The sequence below is a fragment of the Oncorhynchus mykiss genome, chromosome 15 (genome assembly GCF_013265735.2).
Source record: "Oncorhynchus mykiss isolate Arlee chromosome 15, USDA_OmykA_1.1, whole genome shotgun sequence".
In the NCBI taxonomy this organism is placed as follows: Eukaryota; Metazoa; Chordata; class Actinopteri; order Salmoniformes; family Salmonidae; genus Oncorhynchus; species Oncorhynchus mykiss.
The window spans coordinates 68846579-68864118 of NC_048579.1; the positions used below are offsets into that span (position 1 = coordinate 68846579).

Below are 17540 nucleotides of genomic sequence, written 5' to 3' on the forward strand. Positions count from 1 at the left end.
TTTTTGAATGTCATCGCCACTCTCGTCAAATGGGGAGGGCATATGAATATTTCATCTCGCCATACACCTGTTCGATTTTGTGTCCGTGAATTGTGCCACGGTGTATTCTACCTCCTGAGAGAAAAAGACGGCATGAAAAATGAACCACGTACACGCTGTTGTAAAAGTTAATGTCCAATCTCAAAGTCTCGGTAGCTTGAAGCTTCTAACTGAACCCAGATAAATTACATGACTGAATTTGGCTTATTTGACTTTGTATCCTTTAGAATACATTAGAATATCTGTGTAGTATCCTTTAGAATACCTGTGTAGTATCCTTTAGAATACCTGTGTAGTATCCTTTAGAATACCTGTGTAGTATCCTTTAGAATACCTGTGTAGTATCCTTTAGAATACCTGTGTAGTATCATTTAGAATACCTGTGTAGTATCATTTAGAATACCTGTGTAGTATCATTTAGAATCCTTTAGAATACCTGTGTAGTATCCTTTAGAATACCTGTGTAGTATCCTTTAGAATACCTGTATGGTATCCTTTAGAATACCTGTGTAGTATCATTTAGAATACCTGTGTAGTATCATTTAGAATCCTTTAGAATACCTGTGTAGTATCTTTTAGAATACCTGTGTAGTATCCTTTAGAATACCTGTGTAGTATCCTTTAGAATACCTGTATAGTATCCTTTAGAATACCTGTGTAGTATCCTTTAGGATACCTGTGTAGTATCCTTTAGAATACCTGTGTAGTATCCTTTAGAATACCTGTGTAGTATCCTTTAGAATACCTGTGTAGTATACTTTAGAATACCTGTGTTGTATACTTTAGAATACCTGTGTAGTATCATTTAGAATCCTTTAGAATACCTGTGTTGTATACTTTAGAATACCTGTGTAGTATGGCTTGACCCCCCCTGTATTTTGTTTTGTCTGTCTTTGGTTTGTGTTGCGTCTGTCTTTTTTGTGTGTTTTGTCTATGTTGTGGTCTCTGACCATTTTCACTGGATCGCGGCGACCTGAACAGTACTGTGCTGGCTCAGATGTTTTCTTTACACATCCCCTCTGTTAGGTGTGTTGTCTCTCTCTACTCTGCACCATATCCGCGGGAAGTAGGGAGGCTGAGGGTGCTGTAGCACCACCAAATAATACAAACTAATTCAAAAGTCCTGTATTAGCAGACCGGTATAGCCGTCTGTAACGCAGAACCTCAAAAAATATTTCACCAAGATGTTTGTTTTTTTGCCACACCGTTTGGCGAAAGAAACGCAGCACCTTCACCCCCAAACATCTTCCCGCGGCTACAACGTCTATACTATGTCTGTGCTGCTACAACGTCTATACTATGTCTGTGCTGCTACAACGTCTATACTATGTCTGTGCTGATCATGTTATATTTCCATAGTCTGTTACAGTATGTCCATTGGTTTCTGCTTCATCTCTGTGTCATATTCTGATGTTGTTCTTTATGTTCCACAGAGAACATGATCAAGTACACGGGGAGCCCCGACAGCCTGCGCTCGCGCACGCCCATGATCACGCCCGACCTGGAGAGCGGGGTCAAGGTGTGGCACCTGGTAAAGAACCACGAACACGGAGACCAGAAGGAGGGAGACCGCGGCTCCAAGATGGTCTCTGAGATATACCTGACCAGGCTGCTGGCCACTAAGGTGAGTTATCACACGAATGCACACCTTATTCAAATATGATATTATTCCTCATCCCCTGTAGACTCTGAGACCCAAGTGAAAATATGTAGCTGTATATTGTCTTTCAGACCTCAGCAGCATATCTAATGATAGAGGTGACACACAAAGATACAACCTGTAAAGGCTTTTTCTGTGGACAGAGATGTTATCTGGTGAAAAACAGAAATGGAAATAGCCGTAAAATGAGTCTCTTTGAGCATGCCAGGGCGCTATTGCCCCTCAGAAAATCAGTTCATTTGGTTTGGAGGGAATCGTGACTTTGATCCCACTGCTCAATGGGAATTACCAATCCACTTGCTAATGATGCACCTCCTTTACATCACACATGCTTTCTTCCAGAGAGGGAGGGAGGGAGATAGGGGGGAGGGGAGAGAGAGAGGGGGGAAGGGGGAGAGATAGGGAGGGGGAGAGAGAGAGGGAGGGGGAGAGAGGGAGAGAGGGAGGGGAGAGAGGGAGGGAGGGAGGGGGAGAGAGGGAGGAGAGGGAGGGAGGGAGGGAGGGAGGGAGGGAGGGAGGGAGGGAGGGAGGAGAGGGAGGGAGGGGAGGGAGGGAGGGAGGGAGGGAGGGAGGGAGGGAGGGAGGGAGGGAGGGAGGGAGGGAGGGAGGGAGGGAGGGAGGGAGGTGTGACCATTCCTTGCTCTTTGTGTTGTGGTTCAGACAGACAACACTCCACCTGGTTTTCTGGATTTGTAATGGGAATGCTTAGTGGCAGGATTCACACACACACCCACACACACTCATCAACAGAGTTGTTGGCAGAGATGGCTGAGGAGGCAACAGAGATATGGAGAGTGAGTGTTGTCTGTCATTTCTCTGGCGTGTGCTGTGATTGGCAGTGAGCAGTCACTGTGGAGCTGTGTAATGAATATGGCAACACTCTCTCTATGAAGCACATGTACCAGAGCCACAATCTAACACGCTTAGACAGACAAAAACACTCAGTCATTCAAACACACACACACACACACACACACATAACACACACACTGAGCAATGCTCTATTTACCTGTGATGACCCTGGTCAGGGGGGAATGCGATGCAGAGACGGCGTGTCATCTTTACAGATGGAGTGTTTTGTGAAGTAATCAGTTTATCTTGGGGTCCATCTCTCTTGTTGAGGTATGACTGTGCCGACAGCCCTGTAATTGACTGCGTTTGACTTTCACCTCACCAATAAATACCTTCGGTCGGCCCGGCGCTGACGTTTTCCATTTTAGGTCCATCAGTGTCACTCTGATGGGGGGGCAAAGGGCTTATTTCTTGATTGCGTTCTCTATTCCTCTTTTCCTCTCTCTGTTTCTCTCTCTCTGTTTGTGACAACACCAACAACCCTTCACCCACTCAGTCTTTGTTGTTTTGTTTTCTTTCCACTCATCCTAAATGACAGGGTAGTTCTGATGCAGGAAACACTGTCTGTCCTCATCCTAAATGACAGGGTAGTTCTGATGCAGGCAACACTGTCTGTCCTCATCCTAAATGACAGGGTAGTTCTGATGCAGGCAACACTGTCTGTCCTCATCCTAAATGACAGGGTAGTTCTGATGCAGGAAACACTGTCTGTCCTCATCCTAAATGACAGGGTAGTTCTGATGCAGGAAACACTGTCTGTCCTCATCCTAAATGACAGGGCAGTTCTGATGCAGGCAATACTGTCTGTCCTCATCCTAAATGACAGGGTAGTTCTGATGCAGGACACACTGTCTGTCCTCATCCTAAATGACATGGTAGTTCTGATGCAGGAAACACTGTCTGTCCTCATCCTAAATGACAGGGTAGTTCTGATGCAGGCAACACTGTCTGCCCTCATCCTAAATGACAGGGTAGTTCTGATGCAGGCAGCACTGTCTGTCCTCATCCTAAATGACAGGGTAGTTCTGATGCAGGAAACACTGTCTGTCCTCATCCTAAATGACAGCGTAGTTCTGATGCAGGAAACACTGTCTGTCCTCATCCTAAATGACAGGGTAGTTCTGATGCAGGAAACACTGTCTGTCCTCATCCTAAATGACAGGGTAGTTCTGATGCAGGCAGCACTGTCTGTCCTCATCCTAAATGACAGGGTAGTCCTGATGCAGGCAACACTGTCTGTCCTCATCCTAAATGACAGGGTAGTTCTGATGCAGGCAGCACTGTCTGTCCTCATCCTAAATGACAGGGTAGTTCTGATGCAGGCAACACTGTCTGTCCTCATCCTAAATGACAGGGTAGTTCTGATGCAGGCAGCACTGTCTGTCCTCATCCTAAATGACAGGGTAGTTCTGATGGAGGCAACACTGTCTGTCCTCATCCTAAATGACAGGGTAGTTCTGATGCAGGCAACACTGTCTGTCCTCATCCTAAATGACAGGGTAGTTCTGATGCAGGCAACACTGTCTGTCCTCATCCTAAATGACAGGGTAGTTCTGATGCAGGCAACACTGTCTGTCCTCATCCTAAATGACAGGGTAGTTCTGATGCAGGCAGCACTGTCTGCCCTCATCCTAAATGACAGGGTAGTTCTGATGCAGGCAGCACTGTCTGTCCTCATCCTAAATGACAGGGTAGTTCTGATGCAGGCAGCACTGTCTGTCCTCATCCTAAATGACAGGGTAGTTCTGATGCAGGCAGCACTGTCTGTCCTCATCCTAAATGACAGGGTAGTTCTGATGCAGGCAGCACTGTCTGTCCTCATCCTAAATGACAGGGTAGTTCTGATGCAGGAAACACTGTCTGTCCTCATCCTAAATGACAGGGTAGTTCTGATGCAGGCAACACTGTCTGCCCTCATCCTAAATGACAGGGTAGTTCTGATGCAGGAAACACTGTCTGTCCTCATCCTAAATGACAGGGTAGTTCTGATGCAGGCAGCACTGTCTGTCCTCATCCTAAATGACAGGGTAGTTCTGATGCAGGCAGCACTGTCTGTCCTCATCCTAAATGACAGGGTAGTTCTGATGCAGGCAGCACTGTCTGTCCTCATCCTAAATGACAGGGTAGTTCTGATGCAGGAAACACTGTCTGTCCTCATCCTAAATGACAGGGTAGTTCTGATGCAGGCAGCACTGTCTGTCCTCATCCTAAATGACAGCGTAGTTCTGATGCAGGCAGCACTGTCTGTCCTCATCCTAAATGACAGGGTAGTTCTGATGCAGGCAGCACTGTCTGTCCTCATCCTAAATGACAGGGTAGTTCTGATGCAGGCAGCACTGTCTGTCCTCATCCTAAATGACAGCGTAGTTCTGATGCAGGCAACACTGTCTGTCCTCATCCTAAATGACAGGGTAGTTCTGATGCAGGCAGCACTGTCTGTCCTCATCCTAAATGACAGGGTAGTTCTGATGCAGGAAACACTGTCTGTCCTCATCCTAAATGACAGGGTAGTTCTGATGCAGGAAACACTGTCTGTCCTCATCCTAAATGACAGGGTAGTTCTGATGCAGGCAGCACTGTCTGTCCTCATCCTAAATGACAGGGTAGTTCTGATGCAGGAAACACTGTCTGTCCTCATCCTAAATGACAGGGTAGTTCTGATGCAGGAAACACTGTCTGTCCTCATCCTAAATGACATGGTAGTTCTGATGCAGGAAACACTGTCTGTCCTCATCCTAAATGACAGGGTAGTTCTGATGCAGGCAGCACTGTCTGTCCTCATCCTAAATGACAGGGTAGTTCTGATGCAGGCAACACTGTCTGTCCTCATCCTAAATGACAGGGTAGTTCTGATGCAGGAAACACTGTCTGTCCTCATCCTAAATGACAGCGTAGTTCTGATGCAGGCAGCACTGTCTGTCCTCATCCTAAATGACAGGGTAGTTCTGATGCAGGCAGCACTGTCTGTCCTCATCCTAAATGACAGGGTAGTTCTGATGCAGGCTGCACTGTCTGTCCTCATCCTAAATGACAGCGTAGTTCTGATGCAGGCAGCACTGTCTGTCCTCATCCTAAATGACAGGGTAGTTCTGATGCAGGCAGCACTGTCTGTCCTCATCCTAAATGACAGGGTAGTTCTGATGCAGGAAACACTGTCTGTCCTCATCCTAAATGACAGCGTAGTTCTGATGCAGGCAGCACTGTCTGTCCTCATCCTAAATGACAGGGTAGTTCTGATGCAGGAAACACTGTCTGTCCTCATCCTAAATGACAGGGTAGTTCTGATGCAGGAAACACTGTCTGTCCTCATCCTAAATGACAGGGTAGTTCTGATGCAGGAAACACTGTCTGTCCTCATCCTAAATGACAGGGTAGTTCTGATGCAGGCAGCACTGTCTGTCCTCATCCTAAATGACAGGGTAGTTCTGATGCAGGAAACACTGTCTGTCCTCATCCTAAATGACAGGGTAGTTCTGATGCAGGCAACACTGTCTGTCCTCATCCTAAATGACAGGGTAGTTCTGATGCAGGAAACACTGTCTGTCCTCATCCTAAATGACAGGGTAGTTCTGATGCAGGCAGCACTGTCTGTCCTCATCCTAAATGACAGGGTAGTTCTGATGCAGGAAACACTGTCTGTCCTCATCCTAAATGACAGGGTAGTTCTGATGCAGGAAACACTGTCTGTCCTCATCCTAAATGACAGGGTAGTTCTGATGCAGGAAACACTGTCTGTCCTCATCCTAAATGACAGGGTAGTTCTGATGCAGGCAACACTGTCTGTCCTCATCCTAAATGACAGGGTAGTCCTGATGCAGGCAGCACTGTCTGTCCTCATCCTAAATGACAGGGTAGTTCTGATGCAGGCAGCACTGTCTGTCCTCATCCTAAATGACAGGGTAGTTCTGATGCAGGCAGCACTGTCTGTCCTCATCCTAAATGACAGGGTAGTTCTGATGCAGGAAACACTGTCTGTCCTCATCCTAAATGACAGGGTAGTTCTGATGCAGGCAACACTGTCTGTCCTCATCCTAAATGACAGGGTAGTTCTGATGCAGGCAGCACTGTCTGTCCTCATCCTAAATGACATGGTAGTTCTGATGCAGGCAGCACTGTCTGTCCTCATCCTAAATGACAGGGTAGTTCTGATGCAGGAAACACTGTCTGTCCTCATCCTAAATGACAGGGTAGTTCTGATGCAGGCAGCACTGTCTGTCCTCATCCTAAATGACAGGGTAGTTCTGATGGAGGCAGCACTGTCTGTCCTCATCCTAAATGACAGGGTAGTTCTGATGCAGGAAACACTGTCTGTCCTCATCCTAAATGACAGGGTAGTTCTGATGCAGGCAACACTGTCTGTCCTCATCCTAAAAGACAGGGTAGTTCTGATGCAGGCAACACTGTCTGTCCTCATCCTAAATGACAGGGTAGTTCTGATGCAGGAAACACTGTCTGTCCTCATCCTAAATGACAGGGTAGTTCTGATGGAGGCAGCACTGTCTGTCCTCATCCTAAATGACAGGGTAGTTCTGATGTAGGAAACACTGTCTGTCCTCATCCTAAATGACAGGGTAGTTCTGATGCAGGCAACACTGTCTGTCCTCATCCTAAATGACAGGGTAGTTCTGATGCAGGCAGCACTGTCTGTCCTCATCCTAAATGACAGGGTAGTTCTGATGGAGGCAGCACTGTCTGTCCTCATCCTAAATGACAGGGTAGTTCTGATGCAGGAAACACTGTCTGTCCTCATCCTAAATGACAGGGTAGTTCTGATGCAGGCAACACTGTCTGTCCTCATCCTAAAAGACAGGGTAGTTCTGATGCAGGCAACACTGTCTGTCCTCATCCTAAATGACAGGGTAGTTCTGATGCAGGAAACACTGTCTGTCCTCATCCTAAATGACAGGGTAGTTCTGATGGAGGCAGCACTGTCTGTCCTCATCCTAAATGACAGGGTAGTTCTGATGTAGGAAACACTGTCTGTCCTCATCCTAAATGACAGGGTAGTTCTGATGCAGGCAACACTGTCTGTCCTCATCCTAAATGACAGGGTAGTTCTGATGCAGGCAGCACTGTCTGTCCTCATCCTAAATGACAGGGTAGTTCTGATGCAGGCAGCACTGTCTGTCCTCATCCTAAATGACAGGGTAGTTCTGATGCAGGCAACACTGTCTGTCCTCATCCTAAATGACAGGGTAGTTCTGATGCAGGAAACACTGTCTGTCCTCATCCTAAATGACAGGGTAGTTCTGATGCAGGCAGCACTGTCTGTCCTCATCCTAAATGACAGGGTAGTTCTGATGCAGGCAATACTGTCTGTCCTCATCCTAAATGACAGGGTAGTTCTGATGCAGGAAACACTGTCTGTCCTCATCCTAAATGACAGGGTAGTTCTGATGCAGGCAGCACTGTCTGTCCTCATCCTAAATGACAGGGTAGTTCTGATGCAGGCAATACTGTCTGTCCTCATCCTAAATGACAGGGTAGTTCTGATGCAGGCAGCACTGTCTGTCCTCATCCTAAATGACAGGGTAGTTCTGATGCAGGCAATACTGTCTGTCCTCATCCTAAATGTCAGGGTAGTTCTGATGCAGGCAGCACTGTCTGTCCTCATCCTAAATGACAGGGTAGTTCTGATGCAGGCAGCACTGTCTGTCCTCATCCTAAATGACAGGGTAGTTCTGATGCAGGCAATACTGTCTGTCCTCATCCTAAATGACAGGGTAGTTCTGATGCAGGAAACACTGTCTGTCCTCATCCTAAATGACAGGGTAGTTCTGATGCAGGCAGCACTGTCTGTCCTCATCCTAAATGACAGGGTAGTTCTGATGCAGGAAACACTGTCTGTCCTCATCCTAAATGACAGGGTAGTTCTGATGCAGGCAACACTGTCTGTCATCCTAAATGACAGGGTAGTTCTGATGCAGGCAGCACTGTCTGTCCTCATCCTAAATGACAGGGTAGTTCTGATGCAGGAAACACTGTCTGTCCTCATCCTAAATGACAGGGTAGTTCTGATGCAGGCAACACTGTCTGTCCTCATCCTAAATGACAGGGTAGTTCTGATGCAGGCAGCACTGTCTGTCCTCATCCTAAATGACAGGGTAGTTCTGATGCAGGAAACACTGTCTGTCCTCATCCTAAATGACAGGGTAGTTCTGATGCAGGCAACACTGTCTGTCATCCTAAATGACAGGGTAGTTCTGATGCAGGCAGCACTGTCTGTCCTCATCCTAAATGACAGGGTAGTTCTGATGCAGGAAACACTGTCTGTCCTCATCCTAAATTACAGGGTAGTTCTGATGCAGGCAACACTGTCTGTCCTCATCCTAAATGACAGGGTAGTTCTGATGCAGGCAGCACTGTCTGTCCTCATCCTAAATGACAGGGTAGTTCTGATGCAGGCAGCACTGTCTGTCCTCATCCTAAATGACAGGGTAGTTCTGATGCAGGAAACACTGTCTGTCCTCATCCTAAATGACAGGGTAGTTCTGATGCAGGCAGCACTGTCTGTCCTCATCCTAAATGACAGGGTAGTTCTGATGCAGGAAACACTGTCTGTCCTCATCCTAAATGACAGGGTAGTTCTGATGCAGGAAACACTGTCTGTCCTCATCCTAAATGACAGGGTAGTTCTGATGCAGGCAGCACTGTCTGTCCTCATCCTAAATGACAGGGTAGTTCTGATGCAGGCAGCACTGTCTGTCCTCATCCTAAATGACAGGGTAGTTCTGATGCAGGCAACACTGTCTGTCCTCATCCTAAATGACAGGGTAGTTCTGATGCAGGCAACACTGTCTGTCCTCATCCTAAATGACAGGGTAGTTCTGATGCAGGCAACACTGTCTGTCCTCATCCTAAATGACAGGGTAGTTCTGATGCAGGCAGCACTGTCTGTCCTCATCCTAAATGACAGGGTAGTTCTGATGCAGGCAGCACTGTCTGTCCTCATCCTAAATGACAGGGTAGTTCTGATGCAGGCAGCACTGTCTGTCCTCATCCTAAATGACAGGGTAGTTCTGATGCAGGAAACACTGTCTGTCCTCATCCTAAATGACAGGGTAGTTCTGATGCAGGAAACACTGTCTGTCCTCATCCTAAATGACAGGGTAGTTCTGATGCAGGCAACACTGTCTGTCCTCATCCTAAATGACAGCGTAGTTCTGATGCAGGCAGCACTGTCTGTCCTCATCCTAAATGACAGGGTAGTTCTGATGCAGGAAACACTGTCTGTCCTCATCCTAAATGACAGCGTAGTTCTGATGCAGGCAGCACTGTCTGTCCTCATCCTAAATGACAGCGTAGTTCTGATGCAGGCAGCACTGTCTGTCCTCATCCTAAATGACAGGGTAGTTCTGATGCAGGCAACACTGTCTGTCCTCATCCTAAATGACAGCGTAGTTCTGATGCAGTTAGCACTGTCTGTCCTCATCCTAAATGACAGGGTAGTTCTGATGCAGGCAACACTGTCTGTCCTCATCCTAAATGACAGGGTAGTTCTGATGCAGGCAGCACTGTCTGTCCTCATCCTAAATGACAGGGTAGTTCTGATGCAGGCAGCACTGTCTGTCCTCATCCTAAATGACAGGGTAGTTCTGATGCAGGAAACACTGTCTGTCCTCATCCTAAATGACAGGGTAGTTCTGATGCAGGAAACACTGTCTGTCCTCATCCTAAATGACAGGGTAGTTCTGATGCAGGCAGCACTGTCTGTCCTCATCCTAAATGACAGGGTAGTTCTGATGCAGGCAGCACTGTCTGTCCTCATCCTAAATGACAGGGTAGTTCTGATGCAGGCAACACTGTCTGTCCTCATCCTAAATGACAGGGTAGTTCTGATGCAGGAAACACTGTCTGTCCTCATTCTAAATGACAGGGTAGTTCTGATGCAGGCAGCACTGTCTGTCCTCATCCTAAATGACAGGGTAGTTCTGATGCAGGAAACACTGTCTGTCCTCATCCTAAATGACAGGGTAGTTCTGATGCAGGAAACACTGTCTGTCCTCATCCTAAATGACAGGGTAGTTCTGATGCAGGCAGCACTGTCTGTCCTCATCCTAAATGACAGGGTAGTTCTGATGCAGGCAGCACTGTCTGTCCTCATCCTAAATGACAGGGTAGTTCTGATGCAGGCAACACTGTCTGTCCTCATCCTAAATGACAGGGTAGTTCTGATGCAGGCAACACTGTCTGTCCTCATCCTAAATGACAGGGTAGTTCTGATGCAGGCAGCACTGTCTGTCCTCATCCTAAATGACAGGGTAGTTCTGATGCAGGCAGCACTGTCTGTCCTCATCCTAAATGACAGGGTAGTTCTGATGCAGGCAGCACTGTCTGTGAGGCTAAATTCTAGATTACACATTGTCTTTAAAGTGCAGTGTAATGATGGGCCAGGTTTCTCTCTCTCTCTGTGTGTGTGTGTGTGTGTGTGTGTGTGTGTGTGTGTGTGTGTGTGTGTGTGTGTGTGTGTGTGTGTGTGTGTGTGTGTGTGTGTGTGTGTGTGTGTGTGTGTGTGTGTGTTTTCAGTGGGCTGTAATGGCAGCTTGTGCTCTCACGGGACAGATGAAGGACTATCATGATGAAGTTGTCTGTCTGTGGGATTCCTTACTCACAAACACTCACATACACACGTATAACACACACACACACACACACATACACACACTACATGTATAACAGCCTCCCTGCCACTAAACGGTCCCCATGACTACACAGGGTTTGAGGAAGAAATGTATATTTTCATCTTCATAGGCAAATGATAAGCTGTCAGAAATGTGGGACATGGTAGAATCACGGCTGTGATTGTCAGCTAACTGGATTCTCCTCACGCCCCCCTCCCTCTCTCCTCTCTGACTCAGTCACCGCTCCACCCAAATTGGGATTTTTATTTGCCGCTTGTGCACACCTCATCTGACACACTGCGCGCTTGTGGCTCTTTCCAGATAGGCTTCCCTCACTGTTGCTTTTTGTCATTCTGTCCTCTCCTCTCTTCTCCCCCTCGCATTCTATCAGCTCATTCCTTACAAGTGGATTAGATTTTCTCTTTCTATCTATCTCGTTCTCTCTCTTCTCTCCTCCTTAAAGACGAGAACATTAAATCAAATTAGGGTCAATGGTGCAGTGTGTGAGCTAATCCCTCCACACACAGAGGCTTAGGAGATGCACCTCCTGTTCCCAGATATTATTAAAAGTGAACTGTGAAAAAACAATTTCCCATCAAAGCCCAGAGATTTAGGACCAGAGAGAGAGAGAGAGAAACACATCAGGAAACACCATCAGATACACAGGATAAAACCCACTCGCAGTCAGACGCACACACCACCGGAGGCTGGTGAGGGGAGGATGGCTCATAATAATGGATGGAATGTAGTGAATGGAATGGTATCAAACACATGGAAACCATGGAAACCGTGAGTTTGATGCGTCGGTAACACTTGACACCCAGCGTCAGAACCATGTCATAATATCTGACGTAACGTGTCATAACCTGTTATAATACGGTCATAACACTCATGACATTTTTTTACCTGTTGTGACATATATTGTGTTATTTCATGGCTGGTTATGACACCTACATAAGTGTCAAAACCCACCAAACCTACCACACAAGGAAAAACATTCCATTACATCATAGCCTAAGTATTTTGTTTTATTTTATTGACCATATTAAATGATCATTGTAATTGCACACAAAATGATGTCAGACATGCACTTACCCCAATGCTCTGCTGATGACTGGGATGAATGCAGAAGGAGATTTCAGGAGCAGGACAAGACACCCTCTTTTTGACAGATGGCCTATCTGGCTTATGTGATTATGATGGTCATAATGCTTCTTGAGTGTCAAAGTGTATTTTCTTAGTCCAAGTAAAGTGACACAGGATGGTCATAATGCTTCTTAACAGTCTCATAAAGTGTATTTTCTAGAGTTATTTAAAATATGATGAATAAAATATGAATGTAAAGAATTCACAACAACAAAGGATTTAAGAAACAAACTTTAAAAGTTGTCAGGAAAAAAACTCATTTGAATAAATGTGTGTTTTGACACTCTTATGTAGGTGTTATAACCCGCCATAAAATTACCCAATATATGTCACAACAGGTGTAAATATATTGGTCTTGACAGTGTTATAACCATATTATGACAGGTTATGTCAGCTGTTATGACATGGTTATGACTGTGTCATAACGTGTTGACACTGGGTGTCAAGTAAAGTGATACCGATGTGTCTGATACCGATGTGTCTGATACCGATGTGTCTGATACCGATGTGTCTGATACCGATGTGTCTGATGCCGATGTGTCTGATACCGATGGGTCTGATACCGATGTGTCTGATACCGATGTGTCTGATACCGATGTGTCTGATACCGATGGGTCTGATGCCGATGTGTCTGATACCGATGTGTCTGATACCGATGTGTCTGATACCGATGTGTCTGATACCGATGGGTCTGATACCGATGTGTCTGATGCCGATGGGTCTGATACCGATGTGTCTGATACCGATGTGTCTGATACCGATGTGTCTGATACCGATGTGTCTGATACCGATGTGTCTGATACCAATGGGTCTGATACCGATGTGTCTGATGCCGATGGGTCTGATACCGATGTGTCTGATACCGATGTGTCTGATACCGATGTGTCTGATACCGATGTGTCTGATACCGATGGGTCTGATACCGATGTGTCTGATGCCGATGTGTCTGATACCGATGTGTCTGATACCGATGTGTCTGATACCGATGTGTCTGATACCGATGGGTCTGATGCCGATGTGTCTGATACCGATGTGTCTGATGCCGATGTGTCTGATACCGATGTGTCTGATACCGATGTGTCTGATACCGATGTGTCTGATACCGATGTGGGGCTGATACCGATGTGTCTGATCCCGATGTGTCTGATGCCGATGTGTCTGATACCGATGTGTCTGATACCGATGTGTCTGATACCGATGTGTCTGATACCGATGTGTCTGATGCCGATGTGTCTGATACCGATGTGGGGCTGATACCGATGTGTCTGATACCGATGTGTCTGATACCGATGTGTCTGATACCGATGTGTCTGATACCAGTGTTGCAGACACCTGTCGTCATTCTCTCTGTCTCTGTGTGTGTTGTCTGTCGCTCACTGCTGATCTCTCTGCTTCCACAGGGCACTTTACAGAAGTTTGTGGATGACCTGTTTGAGACCATCTTCAGCACGGCCCACCGAGGCAGCGCCCTGCCCCTGGCCATCAAGTACATGTTTGACTTCCTGGATGAGCAGGCTGACAAGCACAGCATCCATGACCCGCATGTCAGACACACATGGAAAAGCAACTGGTGAGACACTGGCGACATCTGGCCTTTTCTGTTGTTTTACTGTGTACTGTGCTAAAACAGGTTAACATTGGAAGTGTACTGCAACCCCCCCCCCCCTACACACACACACACACACACGTGTAGAAACACAGACACATGTACACTCTTGTATACACACACACACACACACACACACGGAAGTTTATCAGAGAGAAGATGGCACTGCCCTAAATATGTCTCCCTGCTCCACCACCACCTCCATGCCTACTGAATGAACCATAGAGTGTGTGAACAATCTTCATTAAATCCAATGACGAAGAGCTAATCCCACAGGCAACCAATCAGGGCAGCCAGCTCTGACATTACCATGGTGACCGACCGGGAACGAGCCGCCCGTAGTCGCCAGGGCGAGGAAACCAGGGGAGGCTAGGTGAAGGAAGTGGACTCCAAATGAATACCCTCTGATTAATTTAGACCTGTGTCCCCCTCCTGAAGGGGTGGCAGGGTTAAATAACCTGGAGTGGATTAGAATGAGGGAGAGAGGAAGAGAGGAGGAGAGGAGGGGGTGGAGGAGAAGAGGAAATGGACTCAGTGGGAGTTAAACACCACGCTAATAACTCATTAGCCCCTGGCCTTCGCCATGGTCCCATCATGCATCACTCAGCTCCGACCCAAAGGACCATGGGGCTGGGAATTGATTTGTGGGGCAGTCGTCCGGAGGAGAGTGGAGAGAGAGGGGGAAAGAGAGACTATTTACTTCATGGTCCTAATTTCTATCCTTCCCAGTGTCTGCGTTATTGCACCATTTGCAAAAGAGCGTGTTAAGTGTTTTCCAAGAGCTCTGTAGGTCGCGCTTACAATAGACATTAATGGAATCACTCTCGCAAGAGGGGAAACGTTAAACAGTCCTTTAATATAACACACTGGTAACGCTTACACAACGCTTACACAACGCTTAGTGCCTTCTGCACCCAGCCAGCTCAGAGCACCATGTCCCCTGTTCTACACCAAGCAGTGGGGACATATCCTTCAAACCAGATTATTAAATACACCCAGCCAGCTCAGAGCACCATGTCCCCTGTTCTACACCAAGCAGTGGGGACATGTCCTTCAAACCAGATTATTAAATACACCCAGCCAGCTCAGAGCACCATGTCCCCTGTTCTACACCAAGCAGTGGGGACATGTCCTTCAAACCAGATTATTAAATACACCCAGCCAGCTCAGAGCACCATGTCCCCTGTTCTACACCAAGCAGTGGGGACATATCCTTCAAACCAGATTATTAAATACACCCAGCCAGCTCAGAGCACCATGTCCCCTGTTCTACACCAAGCAGTGGGGACATATCCTTCAAACCAGATTATTAAATACACCCAGCCAGCTCAGAGCACCATGTCCCCTGTTCTACACCAAGCAGTGGGGACATATCCTTCAAACCAGATTATTAAATACACCCAGCCAGCTCAGAGCACCATGTCCCCTGTTCTACACCAAGCAGTGGGGATATATCCTTCAAACCAGATTATTAAATACACCCAGCCAGCTCAGAGCACCATGTCCCCTGTTCTACACCAAGCAGTGGGGACATATCCTTCAAACCAGATTATTAAATACACCCAGCCAGCTCAGAGCACCATGTCCCCTGTTCTACACCAAGCAGTGGGGACATGTCCTTCAAACCAGATTATTAAATACACCCAGCCAGCTCAGAGCACCATGTCCCCTGTTCTACACCAAGCAGTGGGGACATGTCCTTCAAACCAGATTATTAAATACACCCAGCCAGCTCAGAGCACCATGTCCCCTGTTCTACACCAAGCAGTGGGGACATGTCCTTCAAACCAGATTATTAAATACACCCAGCCAGCTCAGAGCACCATGTCCCCTGTTCTACACCAAGCAGTGGGGACATATCCTTCAAACCAGATTATTAAATACACCCAGCCAGCTCAGAGCACCATGTCCCCTGTTCTACACCAAGCAGTGGGGACATGTCCTTCAAACCAGATTATTAAATACACCCAGCCAGCTCAGAGCACCATGTCCCCTGTTCTACACCAAGCAGTGGGGACATGTCCTTCAAACCAGATTATTAAATACACCCAGCCAGCTCAGAGCACCATGTCCCCTGTTCTACACCAAGCAGTGGGGACATGTCCTTCAAACCAGATTATTAAATACACCCAGCCAGCTCAGAGCACCATGTCCCCTGTTCTACACCAAGCAGTGGGGACATATCCGTCAAACCAGATTATTAAATACACCCAGCCAGCTCAGAGCACCATGTCCCCTGTTCTACACCAAGCAGTGGGGACATGTCCTTCAAACCAGATTATTAAATACACCCAGCCAGCTCAGAGCACCATGTCCCCTGTTCTACACCAAGCAGTGGGGACATGTCCTTCAAACCAGATTATTAAATACACCCAGCCAGCTCAGAGCACCATGTCCCCTGTTCTACACCAAGCAGTGGGGACATATCCTTCAAACCAGATTATTAAATACACCCAGCCAGCTCAGAGCACCATGTCCCCTGTTCTACACCAAGCAGTGGGGACATATCCTTCAAACCAGATTATTAAATACACCCAGCCAGCTCAGAGCACCATGTCCCCTGTTCTACACCAAGCAGTGGGGACATGTCCTTCAAACCAGATTATTAAATACACCCAGCCAGCTCAGAGCACCATGTCCCCTGTTCTACACCAAGCAGTGGGGACATGTCCTTCAAACCAGATTATTAAATACACCCAGCCAGCTCAGAGCACCATGTCCCCTGTTCTACACCAAGCAGTGGGGACATATCCTTCAAACCAGATTATTAAATACACCCAGCCAGCTCAGAGCACCATGTCCCCTGTTCTACACCAAGCAGTGTGGACATGTCCTTCAAACCAGATTATTAAATACACCCAGCCAGCTCAGAGCACCATGTCCCCTGTTCTACACCAAGCAGTGGGGACATATCCGTCAAACCAGATTATTAAATACACCCAGCCAGCTCAGAGCACCATGTCCCCTGTTCTACACCAAGCAGTGGGGACATGTCCTTCAAACCAGATTATTAAATACACCCAGCCAGCTCAGAGCACCATGTCCCCTGTTCTACACCAAGCAGTGGGGACATATCCTTCAAACCAGATTATTAAATACACCCAGCCAGCTCAGAGCACCATGTCCCCTGTTCTACACCAAGCAGTGGGGACATGTCCTTCAAACCAGATTATTAAATACACCCAGCCAGCTCAGAGCACCATGTCCCCTGTTCTACACCAAGCAGTGGGGACATGTCCTTCAAACCAGATTATTAAATACACCCAGCCAGCTCAGAGCACCATGTCCCCTGTTCTACACCAAGCAGTGGGGACATGTCCTTCAAACCAGATTATTAAATACACCCAGCCAGCTCAGAGCACCATGTCCCCTGTTCTACACCAAGCAGTGGGGACATATCCTTCAAACCAGATTATTAAATACACCCAGCCAGCTCAGAGCACCATGTCCCCTGTTCTACACCAAGCAGTGGGGACATATCCGTCAAACCAGATTATTAAATACACCCAGCCAGCTCAGAGCACCATGTCCCCTGTTCTACACCAAGCAGTGGGGACATGTCCTTCAAACCAGATTATTAAATACACCCAGCCAGCTCAGAGCACCATGTCCCCTG

General features: G+C 47.2%; 1 protein-coding gene across 2 annotated transcripts in view; it reads left to right on the top strand.

The window, feature by feature from the left end:
- LOC110506716 (plexin-A4) overlaps positions 1 to 17540 on the top strand; it is a 488023-nt gene that overhangs the window by 447938 nt on the left and 22545 nt on the right. For both annotated transcript variants that reach the window (XM_036945082.1, XM_036945083.1), the window contains exons 28-29: positions 1473 to 1663; positions 13719 to 13888. In XM_036945082.1, the coding sequence (XP_036800977.1) occupies positions 1473 to 1663; positions 13719 to 13888 (361 nt within the window). The remainder of the gene's footprint in view (positions 1 to 1472; positions 1664 to 13718; positions 13889 to 17540) is intronic.